This window comes from Panthera uncia, assembly GCF_023721935.1.
Source record: "Panthera uncia isolate 11264 chromosome A1 unlocalized genomic scaffold, Puncia_PCG_1.0 HiC_scaffold_17, whole genome shotgun sequence".
NCBI lineage: Eukaryota > Metazoa > Chordata > Mammalia > Carnivora > Felidae > Panthera > Panthera uncia.
Genome location: NW_026057577.1, coordinates 66,328,143 through 66,345,176, shown reverse-complemented (window position 1 = coordinate 66,345,176; position 17,034 = coordinate 66,328,143). Strand labels below are relative to the sequence as shown.

Below are 17,034 nucleotides of genomic sequence, written 5' to 3'. Positions count from 1 at the left end.
GTCATCAATCAAATGATGTTAATTTTATGGCATAAAAGTGATGAAACTCAGAGGCTCACATGCTTTCTGAATAACCAATGTTAGTGTCTGAAACCCTCATTTTATACAAACTCTTCAGTGGGTAATTAATTCCTTTCTCAAAAAAAGAACATTTTTTGTAAGTTAGCAAGATACCCTAAACTTGAGGGTTGGGAAAGATTCGGCAGTGAAAATACGCCTCAGCAATTATAAGTGCAGATATTTGGGGACAAGAGCTCTAGGCTAAGTCCACAACTACACTCACAGGATAAATTAATGCCTTACACATAGTAGGTGTACAAACAACCTGTGTTGAATTAAAAGGAACACTTTAAAAGTTATTTATAAAATGTATGAACATTAAACTTTCTATCTTCATCAGTATGTCTGCTTCTTTTGTTAAGTGAAATAATGTCAGCGGAAGAGATTTTGTTGAATCATTATTAATATATTGTATCATGAAAGAAAGCTTAAATGCCTTAAATTCTTAAAGGTTTCATAAAACCGAGTACTATATACAACACACCCACAGTGGGCACTTTATCAAAAATAACATTTCCCATCAGATGCAGTCATGCATACCTGTTATACCCAGAATTCTTATGTGATAAAATACCCATTGAGATTTTATTTTGCCCAGAAGAAGGAAGGAAGCAGTTCCCTTGAGCCAATTTTTTTAATGTTTACTTATTTATTTTTGAGAGAGAGCACAAGTGAGGGAGGGACAGAGAGAGAGAGAGAGAGACCTAGAATCTGAAGCAGGCTTCAGGTTCCCAGCGGCCAGCTCCGTGCCTGACTTGGGGCTCGAACCCATGAACCGTGAGATCATGACCTGAGCCAAAGTCGGACACTCAACTGACTGAGCCACCCAGGTGCCCCTCCTTTGGGCCAATTTTTAGTTCTTACAGGCTGAGTTTCTCCAGCTATACAATACACTGTTTAGAGCTGCCAGGCACAAAGGTTTGTGAATATAAGATTGTCGGTGTCTGCGACAGGAGGAATCCCCTGCACAGCTAGGAAAGAGCAGTAGTATGTGTATTACAGCGGATCACTCTCCCTGGATCACTCTCCCTGGCCATGTTCTTAAATGAGTATGAGGCTTTAACCCCCCAAGCTCTGGGAGAATGCCCATATTTGCACACTGGATCCTTTTTCCCATGCTTTAGGAGTAAGAGGTGTGATGCATACCTCAGCTCCCTTGCAGTATTTCATCCCGTCCTGTAAAGAGTTCAAAATCAGGATACATGATTTCTTAAGAGGTGCAGTGGTGTGTGGTGGGGGATGAAAACCACATGAGAGTTTAGAGGTCGGGCTGTGAGAAGGACTACACAGCTCCTAGCTGTGCCGCTGAGTCTTCCTCTCTGTAGTAAGTGCTTCAGCCTCCACGATGAAAAGCGCAGTTTTCGCACATCGCTTTCAGTTGCTGGAAGTAAATTTTGTTGAAAGTTTCCACAGCTGCTAAAACATTTACAGCAGGGCAAGGACACTCTGCCCTTTGTATGTAGGGAGTGTCTCCACCTCTTTAAAAACATTACAAGACTGTTTTTCTATTTCAAAGACCCGGTTTGAAGAGTTTCCCTTTTAGAATAGAAAATTTAATATTGCAAGCGCCTGTTACGATATAATTTATGCCCATATTCCTCAATTACATGAAATAATCCATGGATGATTTGGAATCTTGTTGACCAGCATTTCCTCACGCGGGGCTTGCCACGGTTCATGCTGGGCATCACAGCAAGAAAGAACAGTTCCATTTGAGGAACCAGGAATTAGGAAATGGGCTGAAGAAAGGAGGGGTGGTTGCAAGATTGGTTGAGAGAGAACAGGAAGGGAGGAAGTGGAAGGAGTGTGTGTTTTCTTCAAATAGCAGACTGTGAAGACCAGGAAACACTGCTCTAAGTAGGAGCAAGGAAAGAGTTAAAGGCCTGGAGATTATCTGCAAAGGAGGAATGCTCCAGGGAAGGAAAAGATCAGAGGTATCAGCGATGGAGGTAAAATGGCAAAGCTACTCCAGGAAGGGGAGGATGGGATCGGAACAGGAAGAGCAAGGAGTTACAGGTAGACCCGTGACCTAGTTAAGGGGGTAGATGGGCAGAGTGAAGCTGACTGTATCACCACCTGGTGACTTCTCTGTTTTGTATTGAATTTAGCGTCTATAGATAGTGAGGTGGGGCACTAAGCGCTGAGAAGAGGACCAAGAACGATGAAGGTGTAGACATTGCGAGAAAGCGAGAATGAGAAGGGAATGAGCAAGTACAGGCCAGAGTCGTCAGGCAACCATGCAGAGATTTGGATATCAGCAATTAGTAGTCACTAGTCAGCAGAGTTGTGTGATTTGTTTTTCTCCCCCCAGTTCTCAGCAGCATGGGAATGGTTGATCGAAAGGTAAGGGAGTGTCATTCATGGCCCAGTAAAGGGATTCAGTTTAGCCATTCACATTAAATAAAAAAAGGCCTGTTAACTAAAAATATTTTATTAAAAATATTTTATTTGACTTTTTATTGGACTTTTCCTTGTGGTAAGTTTGGGAAAATAGTGGGTTTTGGGTAAGAGTTCAGATACCTTTCTGACCACGATGACTCACTTCAGCAACCATGATCAGTTTGCTCAGGGATAGACACTAAAAGCTTTTTTTGCTGTCATGCCTGTGTCTCTTATGCAGGGCTGACATTGTGGGCATGTGACCTGTGTAGTTACACAGGGCCCTGCCCTCAGAGGCTTTGCCATCACCATCTTGAAATTCTTCATAATTTTTTAACAGGAGCCTGTCATTTTCATTTTGCCCTGAGCCCTGCAAAGTACATAGCAGTCCTGCCTACAGCATTTTATTTAATCACCCCAAATTTCCTCTTCCTTCCTGTCTCAAGTATTGTAAAATTTGTAGCCTGGCCCTGAGATATTTGTAAGTTTGGAGTTCTTAACTATATTCTGGCTTTCAATTTTTAGACAAAAATATTTTAAATAGATGCTTCTAATTTCCCTAATTTTGAAAAGTCAAGAAGAAAACAAGTAATGACAAATTCCTGTAAACATTTATACATTATTGTTGCCTTTGCATTCCCTAAAACATTTAGAGCTGGTTCATCTCTTTATGTTTGTAAACACTTCATGTCTCAGATCAGGTCAAGGGAGATTAAATGACTTTCCTGGTTCAATGACAATTTATTACACAACTAGACTACAACTGAGATTTCTGATAGAAAGTAAGTTGTTCTTTCTGAGTCTCTGCATTGTCTCCTTAGTGTGGTCATTTTTAAGCTTATAATTCTACTTTAAAACTGTGTAACCAGTTCCTAATACAGATAAAGAAGCAAAAGAAACAAAGCAAAAGGTTTAATGCAAAAGGTGTTAGCATGTTATTATGAAGTGTGATTTTTTGAAGTATGCTTTGATATCAGAGCTCTACTGACCACTGTGTAGCCAATCACAAGAGAATTTTATACTTATCATCGAAATTGTTTACAGCTCAGAATGCTGGAAACTGAGTAGTTCTTTGGGATGATGGTCAGAGGAAGAGAAGAGTAAAGAGATTTTCACTGAACTGGTTATTAGAGTGGTTCAGAATTTATTAAATAATTATTAAGAATCCTTTTTATTTTGGATGTGCATGTAGTGAGGGGAAATGGGCTTTGCTCTCTACAGAGATGCAGTCAACACTCTGTAGAATGTTCAGGGAAGTAGTTTGATAGCAGATCCTTAAGTACCCAGTAATAGATAAACACTTACAAACACTAATAGTGAATACAAATTAAAACATTCGTAACTAAAAAATAGCTTTAAAATACCAAACCTGTGGGACGCCTGAGTAGCTCAGTCAGTTGAACATCTAACTCTTGATTTCAGCTCAGGTCGTGATACCAGGGTCTCAGGATCAAGCCCCACATTAGGCTCTGCACTGGGCGCGGAGCCTGCTTAAGATTCTTTCTCTGTCCCTCTGCCCCTCTCCCCTGCTCACGTGCTCGCTCTCTCTCTCTCTTTCTCTAAAATAAAAATTAAAAAATAAAACTAAAATAAAATACCAAACCTGAGTAAATATGGAAGAGAGGAGTCTTTAAGGTTTATTTTTTCCTAAGCACAGAGCTCACTCCAACAGGGATGCTCACCCACATTTCATAAGAACCCCATTTTAGCTCATTATTTTCATGGTACACAAATAAGCTGTTACCATGAAGCCCATACTCACTTCACAGTATCATTTCTGACTGCAATATTTTATTTCTCTCCAAAAACTTGTACTGTGTTACACAATGATTTAATTGAAAAAGCAATAGACTCAGTCACTTACTAGTTAGATGATCTTGGGCCACTTAATCTCATCGATTTAAAAAGGAAAGGATTGGGGCGCCTGGGTGGCGCAGTCGGTTGAGCGTCCGACTTCAGCCAGGTCACGATCTCGCGGTCCGTGAGTTCGAGCCCCGCGTCAGGCTCTGGGCTGAGTTCGAGCCCCACGTCAGGCTCTGGGCTGATGGCTCGGAGCCTGGAGCCTGTTTCCGATTCTGTGTCTCCCTCTCTCTCTGCCCCTCCCCCGTTCATGCTCTGTCTCTCTCTGTCCCAAAAATAAATAAAAAACGTTGAAAAAAAAAAATTAAAAAAAAAAAAAAAAAGGAAAGGATTATATCTTACAGTGAAGGGATGTTGAAAGTGTTGGATCATATAATGTGTGTGACTTATATAGTCCAGTGCCTGCTTGGTAATAATACACAGTAAATTGTAAGCTTGTATTTTCATATTAGTATAGTGTCTTCCTAAAAACCCTCCTTTAATGAAAAATAGTCAATTCATATAACAAATAGTAGACTAGGCTCTGCATTACCTTGCAACAAAAGAGCTTTAAGAGCTTGATGAAAGGGGACATTATTTGGCCAACATCATAAGTAATGTTACAAGGGAAAGAAAAGCAAGAGAAAGAGATCAAGAGATGGATGGTTGGTTGGTAGGGCAAGCTGTATGATTAAATAAGGTGGTCAGGGTGGGCTTCCTTGAGAAGGCCAGATTTTGAGCAGAAAACTGAAGGAGGTGATGGAGTTAGCCATGTACATGAGGCAAAAATGAAGGAGGGAGGAAGAGGACAATAGGAAACCAGATAATGAAGCCTAGTGAAAGCTGGAATTTATAGGACCTTATAGAACATTGGAAGAAGCTGGGCTTTACTACGAGTAAGGTGGGAGCTTCTCAGGGTTTGAAACAGAGGGGTGTTATGATCTTATTTGTGCTTTAATGGATCTATTCAATTGCTAGATCAAAAATAAAAAGAAGGAGAGCAAGGATAGAAGCAGGCAACTCTTAAGGAAGCAACTGCAGTGATCAAGGAAACAGGGGATGATGCTGGAGACTTTAGAATGAGAAGTGGTTGGAAAGTGGGTATGTTGGAAGTTAAGTCAATAGGATTTCCAGATGAACTGGGTGTTGGGTATGGGGAGAAAGTGAAGATTCACGGGTAACTCCAAGGATTTTATTCTGTGCCTTTGGAAGCATTGAGCTGTCATCAGCTGGAGATGAAGAGAGGTGTGAGTGGAGGTAGGTTGGAGTTGGTTTTGAGATGTCTATTAGACTAGACATGAGACAAGTAGAAATATTGAGGTTGTTGTTGGATATGCAAGGCTGAACCAGGAGAGAGAGCTGAACTGCAGATAGATAAAGGACCATGCTACTCTTAAATTCAGAGAGCAGGGAGAAGAGAAAGAACCAGCAACAAAAACGGAGAAGGAGAGCCATCGAGGTCAGTAGGAGGGAAAGTTCATGGTCTTGAAAGGAAAGGAAATTTGTCAAGAAGGAGTGACCAGCTGTGTCCCAAGTTGAGGCCTGAGGACTTACCATTGGAAAGTCAATAATGACTATGACAAGAGCATTTTCAGTGAAGGGGCAGAGGAAAACATTTTAATGGAATGAGCTGAGAGAACACACTGCTGTATTTACAACCCAAATTATAAAAGCAGAACTGCCATTGGTGACATGAGTTTTCAAGATGGTAAACAATTCTTAATGAAGTTCTTTACAAAACAAAGTTAAATATTCCCTCAATACACACAGTAATTGCATTTCTGGAAATTTCAGAGTATAATAAAATCTGTGTTTCAATGTATAGAAATACCTTGTGTTCGTAGAACAAAGTTACTTTTGACTCATATCATTGGAAATGGGTTTTTTTCACACATGAATGTGCAGAGGGGCTTTGGAAAGTTGAATGGGGTAAGAGATGATTCTTTGTTGTGTTGAACTGTCCCACATATAATGGGGTATACAGCATATCTGCCTACCTACCCAGAAAATACCAGCCACACCCCCCAATCATTGTGACACCCGGAAATTGTCTCAAAGATTTCCAAAGTGCTCCCTAAGGAGATAGTCCACCCCTGAAGAGTACCACTATTCTAGATCTAGAGAGTCACTATTATGGCTCTGGTGGGAAAGGTGGTAATTGAAGGGAGTTTAGTAAAAGGATTGTTTGTCGATAGGTAGCATTCCGTGAAACCCAAAGGAATAGTGAAGTATATTAGGGCTTACAACCTGGAAGCTGTTAGCACATCTAGGCCTGAAGGAGCAAGAGGAGAGAAAAGAAACCAGAGCACACAGAGCAACACCTAAGTCTATGAAGATGGGACCCAAAAAGAGGCATGACCTTCACTAGTCCTCCCATGGCTCAGCAGGGAGGGAGCTACAGTAGAAAAACACCATGATTGCTCTCCTATTCTCTGCACTTCTGCTGGTCCCTCCAGTGGTCCAGCTGAAGCCAGAGGGCGAGAAGAGCCAGGCAGATGCAGGCTGGAGAGTCAGCCTCCTGGGCCCACAGCACTGAAGAGGGTGGAGAGTGCTTCTGGAGGGGCAAATGGAGAAGACCTAGCACAGTACTTACCTTTGTTTCCTTAGGTATTCTAAGTAATTCCTATTTGGCCTTTGACTATAGGAATACAGTATTTCATTCATTGTCAGACATATATTTTACAGCATACACCAATACTTTTTGTTGTTTAAAAGGCTCTAGAAATTTGGGGATATATTCATTCTTTGATGTGTTATCAAATGTTTATATTTAATTATATGACAATGTTTATCCAAAAGTATTTTTGTTACTCTCTTTAAGATAGTGTCTTAATAAAGAATGACTGTTTTAATAAAGCATGTGAACATTTTTATTTTCCTCTAAAATAGTGAGGAATCAAAGACATGTAAAAGAGTTATGAAACATTTGCTTCTGTCAATATCGACATGTCCAGATCATGGAAAAAAAGAAAATAGGACAAATAAAGTATAATAGAACATAAGCATAAATAAAAAATAGTAGTGAATTTACCATCAGGATAAACAGCTTCTGCAGAGTATGCCCTATGATGCAGGCCAGCCAATGAACCAGTAAAAGAAAGTTGATTTTAAGATTACTGAAAAAAAAGGCAAAAAAATAAATAAAAATAAAAACCTTTCAGTCACATGCACATGTGCTTTTAAACTGACACAGTGGCTTATTTGAGAATACTGAGGGAATGTTCTATATAAACCCTGTCTCTAATATATATATTAGATACACACATAAACACACACATAAATCCATTTTTTAGTAAGAATGCTGTATGCTCTGACACCATGAGTCCTCTGGCAATATATTCAAACAGTGTTTTCATTTATAATGTTAATTTTTCTTTTAGAAAAAAGGAGGTAGGGAGTTGTAAGTATGATTATCTAGTACAAGCAGAAAAATAAGCAAGATTTTGCTTAAATTGCTAAAATAATACCAAAATATCAATAATTAGGACCTGATTACTCTAATTAGGTATCCACACAACTTCAGGTCCCTAAATATTTGCTCACTTTCTCATTTAAGATAGAGGTCTTTCCATTTGTCAGTGTCAGTATATCCCAAAATGTGAACTGTAACATACATTATGAACTATCATTTTAAAATATGGATCATTGAATGATACATGCTCTGTTGAATTCTGGATCTTAAAATGTCTATTATCTTTAGAGTTACTATCAAAAGACAGACTTTTAAAAAATAATAATTAAAGTATATGTGCTATTCACATGCCTGGAGATGATTTTATATCATTAAACTTCTGCATAAATATGCTTCAATAAGCAATTAAACTGAAGACTCTGGTTTGCATTTTAATCCTCCTTTTTCTCTGTGAAGTCATCACAATCATGTACCTTTGATCTTGCAGTCATTTCTGGCACCAGATTCAGACATCACAAATGAACAATTATTACTTAATAGAATGGAATTCAAAGACAATGGAGTCTAATGAAATGGGGCTTTGTTTTAAACAAAAGTGAAACGTTTTCTAATAGTTGCAAAGAAAGAGTTCTAAGCCCATTAAAGAAATCAATTTATGATCTGAACATGTTGAGAGCTCTTCTTAATGGTCTTCTAGACACCAAGCAGCTTGGAATTTAAAAATTTTCTAGGAAAAGTAAAGCCTGTCTGTACTTGAGGGCTTCTGTTTCTCTTCTTTCCTTTTACACATATTTTTTTTTCTGCTCCTACAGGCTGTTCCACCTCCCAACTTTGAGATGCCAGTCTCCATCCCAGTGTCCAGCCACAACAGTTTGGTATACAGCAACCCCGTCAGCTCACTGGGAAACCCCAACCTTTTGCCACTGGCCCACCCTTCTCTGCAGAGAAATAGTATGTCTCCTGGTGTAACACATCGACCTCCAAGTGCAGGTAACACAGGTAGGTCCTCATGAGGACACAATGTTAGCAAATCAGTAGAAGGAGCCACTCTTGGCAAGATGTTGACTTTTTCAGTTTTCCATTTGTTATGTTCCTTCGTTGCTTAATAGCCCTATTTTAGGTCTTTAACCTCGTTAGCCTGTCTTGTGAGATCTTTCATAATCTGCTGTTTATCTGTTCAGACTATCTATCACCAACCTCTCATGTGGCTATATTTTAACCACATGCTTTCTCAAACAGAAAGTAGAATATCCTGTCTCCCTTCTTTTGCTTCTGCTCTTCTCCCACCTAAAATGCCATTTTCCCTTTTCCTCTTAGCCAGATATCACCCCATTCTGTGAAATCTTCCCCTCTGTCCTCTGATAACATTTGTGCCATTTAGTTATTTATTATTTTGATCAATTTTTATTACTTATACAGAAACTTATACCACAAAGGATTTAAAATGGAAACGAAATGTGATAAAATAGCATAACTTCTAAGAAGTGTGAAATAAAAATAAAAAGAAATTAAGAGCCCATCGTAAGAACATATACACCTGCCACAAATTCGTCTCAATGCTTCTAAGAAATCCCTACTGTTGTACAATTCACAGTGTTCCAGAGAAAAGAAATCAGTGCTCAGAAAAAGTTCAACCATTCTTCATACTCAGATCAAGCAAAACACACTATGATGTGCTATATTGAATATGTGTCTGTTTCCCCACTGGATTTAAAGAACCTTCTTGAAGGGAAGAAAGTCTTCCTGATTTGCCAGCTTCACAGTTGGAACTAAGTAGATGCATATTAAATACAACCAAACAATTCCTTCACACTTCCAAAAGAAGCACCAAAAATAATTATATTTCTAAATCATACATAGCAAACCATTATACATTACATTTTATTTTTTAAAAAGCACTCTATAGGAGAAGTTTAATATGTCTCAGGCACACATAACTGTATTAAAAGCAGTTTATTCACAGAAGACTTTTTCCTTGAGAAAACTTCCATATCTGCCTTATAATTAAAACTAAACATGTATTACTACTTAGTACGGAAACCTTATATAGAAAATATAACCAAAATAGCCAAATAATAAAATCTTGCTAAATCTTGAGTCTGAGAGATATGTATAAAGGACTTCATTATGCCATTCTCTCTACTTTTGACTATGATTGAAGTTTTTCATAAGAATTTTCAATAACTGTATGTTATTCCCTTCACATCATACTCAAATGCAGTTGAATTTCCTATTTGATAAACTCATGCTCATTTTTTTTTGAAATTTCATACTTTATTTCCAAAATATTATTTGTTTGGAAATAATAAACATTTCTTAAAATATAATGAACATTTTCTTCAAATTCCAAAAAAAGAACCAACAAATAATTATGGAGTATCTCTTAGAATCCATTAGAAAATAACCTAGTTGATACTCTGTTCTTTTGGCTAAATCTTGTTGCTTAAAAACTAACAGTAATTATTATTTTCAATATCTTACTGAAACTTCCCAGCTCTTATATTTTAACACTGCCAAATGTTAATGTACTTTTTTAAGTTAGCAGTGAATAAGCATACCTTTCTAACTTTTTAGCCAATGAAACCTATTTTATGGTGTCAGTAAGGAAAATTCAGGCAGTAAATGAGGTCATTCACTGTGGGTAGGTTCATGAAATGACCAAAGTTCTGGACAATTAGCATTTTACAAAACTAATTATAGAAAATATATTTACAAAGAATTAAACATCAAATATATGGTTATTTAAATATATAGTAAACCTTACTTTTTTTTTTTTGCTTTCAGTAAAACATCCAAAAATAAAATTTCAGAGACCATTTAAACACTGGATTTTTAAAATGTAACCTTTGTTAGAAAGAAAGATTCTGCAAAATGTCAGTGATTGAATGTAGGTTTAATGTTTGAGCACAGCATGTCATAATAAAACAAATGTCAGCCTTCCACCTTATTTTACAAATTTAGGACTCTTGGGAGAGCCAAAATACTGTGGTTGCTAAAAGTAAAGTGTGTTGTTTTGTGGGCCTTTAGCCTTTTCTCCTTTTGATCTTCCCCTTTAATCCATAGGTGGTCTGATGGGTGGAGACCTCACATCCGGTGCGGGCACCAGTGCAGGTGAGTAGACTTCTGTATTACAGCAAGTGTCATTGTTCAGGGTTCCTTTACTGGGTGATTTGCAGGAAGTAAGTCTTTTGAACAAAGTAGAGAGATCTGTGAGATGCATGGAAAAATGGCCCCAAGAATTTCTAAAGCATTTTTATGAAGCAGGAGGGGATGGATAGTAACTTAGAAGAAAACTGTTAACCAGAACTTTTCTTAATCAAACTTCAGCTAGTCAACATAATCAGAATTGAAAGCTCTGATCAAACCAATTTAATCCTGGATGCCATCTCTGGATGCAGAAGTACCTTCAACAAGCCTTACCAATTGAATTCTGTGTTAATCATTTCACATTAAATGTGAATCTCTCTCCACCCAAAGAAATACCAAACTCCTGTACGTTTACTTCTAAAGGAGAATACATTTTTAAAAGGAGAGAGTGAGATTATAACCATTCAACAATATTGTTAATAACATAAAGCCAATTTTGGCATTAAAATGAGCTCCTAGAGAATAGGAATACAGTGTACCCCAAAAAAAGCTCTTTGAATATATTATACTCTTAAGAACTTCTTCCACTGTGGCCAGTCACACTTCTCCACAGTTCCATATCAACTCATACTATTGTGATTATTGAGATTGATGTCATTTTCAGTGCAGAGATAAGACAGCACAGTAGTTTTTAATGCTCACTGCAGCTCACTATTGGCATAACAAGTAACCATGGTAATTCCTGCAGCTGTAACATGCTGTACATTTAAAATAGTACAAGACAGGCATGAATGACACAAGGTTATGTTTGAAATGTCAAAAACATCCAAGCTTATTGAAATATCCATGGACAACCTAATTAAAATATTTTGCCAGGGTCAAATTTACCAGCCTGCTAATTTTAAGAAAGAAGATAAAGAAAATCAGCATACAAAAACAGTTTTATAAATATATCCACTTGAGGGTAATGTTTCTCGCTTCTGATATTGGCTCTGCATTAATTCAGTGAGTAATGAAGAAAAATTACTAGAACTACACAGTGAATTAATAAACAGAATCAATGGCACTAGCCTCCTATTTTATCTATCTTTTAAAAATTAAGTAGAGGCAAATTAATGAATAAACTCCATATACTATCTTGCTGAACAGTGAAACGAAGTACTCATTTTTCCCCTGAAAAATACTTTGAGGTTTGTAGCCTCAAAATTACAAAACCAGATCAAAGCCAGACCAGTGTTTCTTGGATTCAAGCCTCTGCCAAAACTATGGTTAGAGAGAATGTTGGGGACTAAGAATTGGGGTTGTCACAAAGACCAAGAAAAAGATAAATTTAAAAAATGGTTTAGATGTTATGATATTTTATCCAGTATCTCGATGCTTTTATAGGAACAGCCAATAGTGGTGATTAAAGTTATTAGAAGTAGTAAAAAAATATATGGGGGGGATGGGTTACTTCGCCTTAATGGAAATAGACTCTTGTTTCTGCTTAATAGCTAGAATGCTTTAGGATTCTCTATTGAAAATAAGAAGTGTTTGGTTGTTCAATTATGCTGTCATTGTCAATTCCCTGACAGCCCACTAAGTTTAATGGCCCTCCAGGGAGAGAGAAGATACTCAATCCTGTACGTGTAAAAGTTAGCCACATGTATGGCCATAGCGTCATTGAACTAAAAAAAATCTTACGAGCTTAGCAGATTTATCTTCCTACTTCAGGACCTCTGCCATAGACAGAAGAATCTTCTGCTTCAAAAATAGAAGGAAACAAGAAGGATTGCTCCATCCTGATATAATAAACATTATATCTGGATGAGTGTATCTCATAGCCATGAGCATGTAACTTTCCCAGTTACTATAGACTTCTGAAAAGGTTATTTCCCCACTTTTCAAAAATAGAGGAAGCAGCCCTTTGTAGCTCTGGTTCCACAAACACCTGTTGCAGATGCCATTTAGTAGGCTTCAGCTTAGCTGTCATGTCCTGCTACAGGCTCAACCATCTTCCACTTCTTTCTCAAACCCGCCAGTATCATGTGTCAAAGCTGAATATATCTGTGCTGATGTCAGAGAATCACATAACACCAGGGGAAGCAAGGCCAGCCAGAATGTCTCTGCATTTTCAGAAAAGAAAACTAAAGCAAAATGACCAAAAGGTATCTTCCAAATTTTGAATATTGTCATTGAAATTCAAGGTCTCAGATAAAGTTAGAAACTCTGAAGCCAAGTGTACATAATTACTTTTCAGTCTTTATAATTTTTATTCAAAATCAAATCATCTCAACCTGTAAAGAGGAGAAAATACCATGCAAAAAAGAAGTAAATTTAACATTTAGTGTGTGCTTATAAATACCAAGAGACCAAAAAGATAAGCATTCTCTTTTTTCAGCTCAGCTTGATGATAAAGTATAACATCTTTCCCATCCAATCCCCGAGCTATACCTCTCTCTTATTCCATCATCCAGTGAATCAAGTCTTACAAACTCAGCCTCCAAGGTATTTCCTAAGTCTATTCTTTTCTCTCCATTCCTGTCCCAATGCCTTGGTTCACATTCATAGCAACATTCCAGGGCTGTTTCCAGAGCCCCCCAATTTGTCTCTCTGCTTCACATTGTACCCCACTCCAGTCTCCCCATGACTGATTAGCCTTTCTCATCATTCATGTGCCTAAAATCCAGCAATGGCTTCCCATCTCTTTAAGAATTAACCATGGGCCTCTTATCTCTGGCCTAGCCCTCATCTCCATTCTTAAACTTTTCATTCTGCCACTGCCGGCAAGAACCCTGCACTCTAATAATACCAGACATTTAAATTGCTCTTACTATGTGCTTTATAAAAAGTAACTCATTTTTTCTCATTATGGCTCTTTAATGCAGATATGCATATTATACCCTTTCTATAGATGGGGACACTGAGACACAGAGAGGTCAAAATAATTGCCCAATATGGAACCCAGGCAGTCTGTCTCCAGAGTCCATACTCTTAACCACTTCATTGTGCTGCTGCTTTCCAAATAGCGTGGAGGCCACCTGCCTTCATGTATGCATTCCTAGTGCTCCTTCCCCTCAACTTCCTCTTGATCCTGAGCATTCCTTGTCATCCCTCAGAATTCAGTCCAGCCATTCAGGAAATTTTTTCTTCTGGAAGGAATTATGCATCTCTTTTCTTCCACGGCAGCCTGTGACCACATCACTTACCTCATTGCATTGCAGTTGCAATGTCTGGGCATACATCTTCTTCTTTTTGTTTTAATGTTTATTTTTGAGAGAAAGAGACAGAGCATGAGTAGGGGAGGGACAGAGAGAGAGGGAGACACAGAGTCTGAAGCAGGTTCCAAGCTCTGAGCTGTCAGCACAGAGCTTTACCTGGGGCTCAAACCCACAAACCGCAAGATCATGACCTGAGCCAAAGTCAGACGCTTAACAGACTGAGCCACCCAGGTGCTCCTGGGCACACATCTTTCTCCCGGATACTCAGCCCCCAAGGGCAAACTGTGTCTTTCTTACTCAGTTTGGATTCCCAACACAACACATAGGAGGTAGTCTATGGCAGATGCTCCGTTAATGGTTGTTAGCTGAATAAAGGAAAAATTGATCTACTGGTTATAAATTGTAATCCTGTTGATGCAAAAAAATGGAAGAATACTTCAAAGAAATAATGTTAATTTTAAATATGAAAAGATAGACCCTTGATCTGTAGTTTACAAAAATAATGTATTCTTCTGATACTTATACAATGAATAGTGAATTACTTGATTAAATGGATGAGCAACATTGACCAATAAAGTTTTACTCACTTTTCTATCATGCTAGAAATCTAAAGAAATGATATGCTGCAGTAAATGAAATGTGTGTTGGTACCTCAGACCATCACAAATCACCTCTTAAAAAAATTAACCTCTTATCACTTAAATTGAAGCAATTTCAAAGATAAAGGCAAATGGTAATTAAGAAGTAACAGCATAGGTTTGCACTCTTGGTGTAAGGGAAGTATACAGCAGGTCATTATATAATACATTAGTAGTGGCATTTCTAGGTTTCAGTTCAGTTATTCATCCACTACTTAGTCCTTTCCTCTCAACAACCAAAATCGGAAGACACTGCTTTTCAAATTATATTTTGTCATATCTCTGTGTATTAAAACCTTTAACATGCTAGTCTTAGTGATTATTGAGGATTGTTAAAATTGAGCTCGGTTGAGGTTTTATAATCATTAGATTTGGGAGAAATAAGAGGTAAGCATTCTCTTTTTCAGCTCAACTCGATGATAAAGTATGGCATCTTTCCCACTCAGCCTGTGAGCTACATCGAGTGTTGGCTCTGCCTCAGGGCCTCTTGTGCACGTACCCGACTGATGTGGTACACGCACAACAATGCCTTGTGTTGGATTATTCACTATCCTATTAGTACCCTTTGTTTTCACTTTGATAACATAGTTGCTTTTTATTGTGTAGGAAGTACCAGTATGCTCAAGGATTCATGATTGAGACAAAAGAAAGAGAGAAAGAGAGAAGGGGAGGGATAGAGAGAGAAAGAAAGGAGAACCCTTTAGGAATCTCTTTGAAAATTTAGAATTTTACAATTTACATAGCTATTTGACAATAAGGCAAAGGAGATTTATGTATATTGGTTAATAATTTTAATTGGCATTTATTGTAAATTAGATATAATTTTATAAAAAAGAAACTAACAGCTGTTTCCTTATTTTGATTGTTAATTGTTTACTATTTTATGCATTTGGTTGTCAAGCGTTGTCACTTCTGGAATGCTTAATTTATATCAGCTAAATACATGGAGACTCGATGGTGACAGTGCACTGCTGTGGATGAATCACTGAGCAGTGAATAAGGAGCCCCAGCTTCCAGGCTTTGAAAAGACTCCATCTAGCACGATCTTACGCTGTGACTTTGAACCTTTGAACTCAGTACACATATTGGGGATAAGACACAGATATCTTTAGCGCCTTCTTACACCCAGTGTTTTATGATTATATGATCATAGAACTTCACTTGCATGACTTTCTTTGTAATTCATTTAGTATTGAAAAAGAAAAATTTAGCGTCTTATAAAATAGAACTCAAAAAAGGAAAAAAATCATACAATGTTTTAATTATCCTGTCCCAGTACCATTGTTTTGCAAGTATTTGTTTTTTGAGAATACTTATCAAAAATTTCTTGGCTGACTTTCTTATCAGCCAAAAAGACTTCTCTGCAATTCTTACTCAGTGATTTAAAATATCAGTAAAGTAGTTAAAAATTCAGTCTAAAAGAATTGGCTTTAACAAGTTTACATTTTTGTAATCTAACAATACACAAATTCAGACTGTAATATTCAAGAAAGAGAGATGGATGCCATTTAATTGCTTTAAACAAGAAAACTACTTTTGTTAGTATAAAATATAACTTTATATTACTTTTTTTAAATACTGTTAAGCAGCATGTGAAAAAAATCCAAATTAATATTAAGTTGGATTCTTGTTTTGAAAGTATTATTCTGTTAGTTTGAATTATTCTGATTAAAAATTCTAAATTCATTTGCAGTTTTACCTTGGAGTTCACCCAAAACATAAAGATCCAACAGCATTGCTTTATTATTACCTGTGAAATTAACTAACAATGATATTTTTAATCCAAACCAAGGTTATCTAGAATTATTGAAAAAAAAAAATACTTAGTCCCCTAGTTGGATAATCTACATCAGGTGATACTTAGCCATCGCCAAGAAAATCAGTAGCCACTTTCCATATACAGGACCTGGAAAATTATAAACTGTACCTTGACACCATTCCTTAGGGGCCAATGTTGAAGTGGGAGAGGCAAGTCAAAGAGACAACAAATGAATGTTACAGGCAAGGTTAGGATATCATAAAATCTGCTTTCAACCCCGTTAGTTTTACTTCCTTGTTTTAAATTTTTTAAAGTTTATCTATTATTGGGAGAGAGAGAGAGAGAGAGAGGGAACGGGGGGCAGAGAGAGGGAGACACAGAATCCAAGGCAGGCTGTAGGGTCTAAGCTGTCAGCACAGAGCCCGATGTGAGGCTGGCACCCACAAATTGTGAGATCGTGATCTGAGCCGATGTTGGACGCTTAACCAACTGAGCCACCCAGGCACCCCTAGTTTAACTTAATTCTTAAGGAGTTTGATTTCTGCAGAAAAAAACAAAATTTCAAATTATAGCTTCCTAGATGAGTGTTTAGCAGATTTTAGAGCCCTTAGGGTATCATGATTTCTGTCCTCACAATTTGTATCTTTTTTATCTCCATCT

The 17,034-nt window shown here is 37.5% G+C and overlaps 1 protein-coding gene across 14 annotated transcripts in view; it reads left to right on the top strand.

Moving 5' to 3' along the window:
* MEF2C (myocyte enhancer factor 2C) overlaps nt 1-17,034 on the top strand; it is a 151,538-nt gene that overhangs the window by 110,557 nt on the left and 23,947 nt on the right. For 13 of the 14 annotated variants that reach the window (XM_049649787.1, XM_049649798.1, XM_049649795.1 and 10 more), the window contains 2 exons: nt 8,503-8,689; nt 10,754-10,801. In XM_049649787.1, the coding sequence (XP_049505744.1) occupies nt 8,503-8,689; nt 10,754-10,801 (235 nt within the window). The remainder of the gene's footprint in view (nt 1-8,502; nt 8,690-10,753; nt 10,802-17,034) is intronic. The other variant, XM_049649796.1, reaches the window with a different exon arrangement.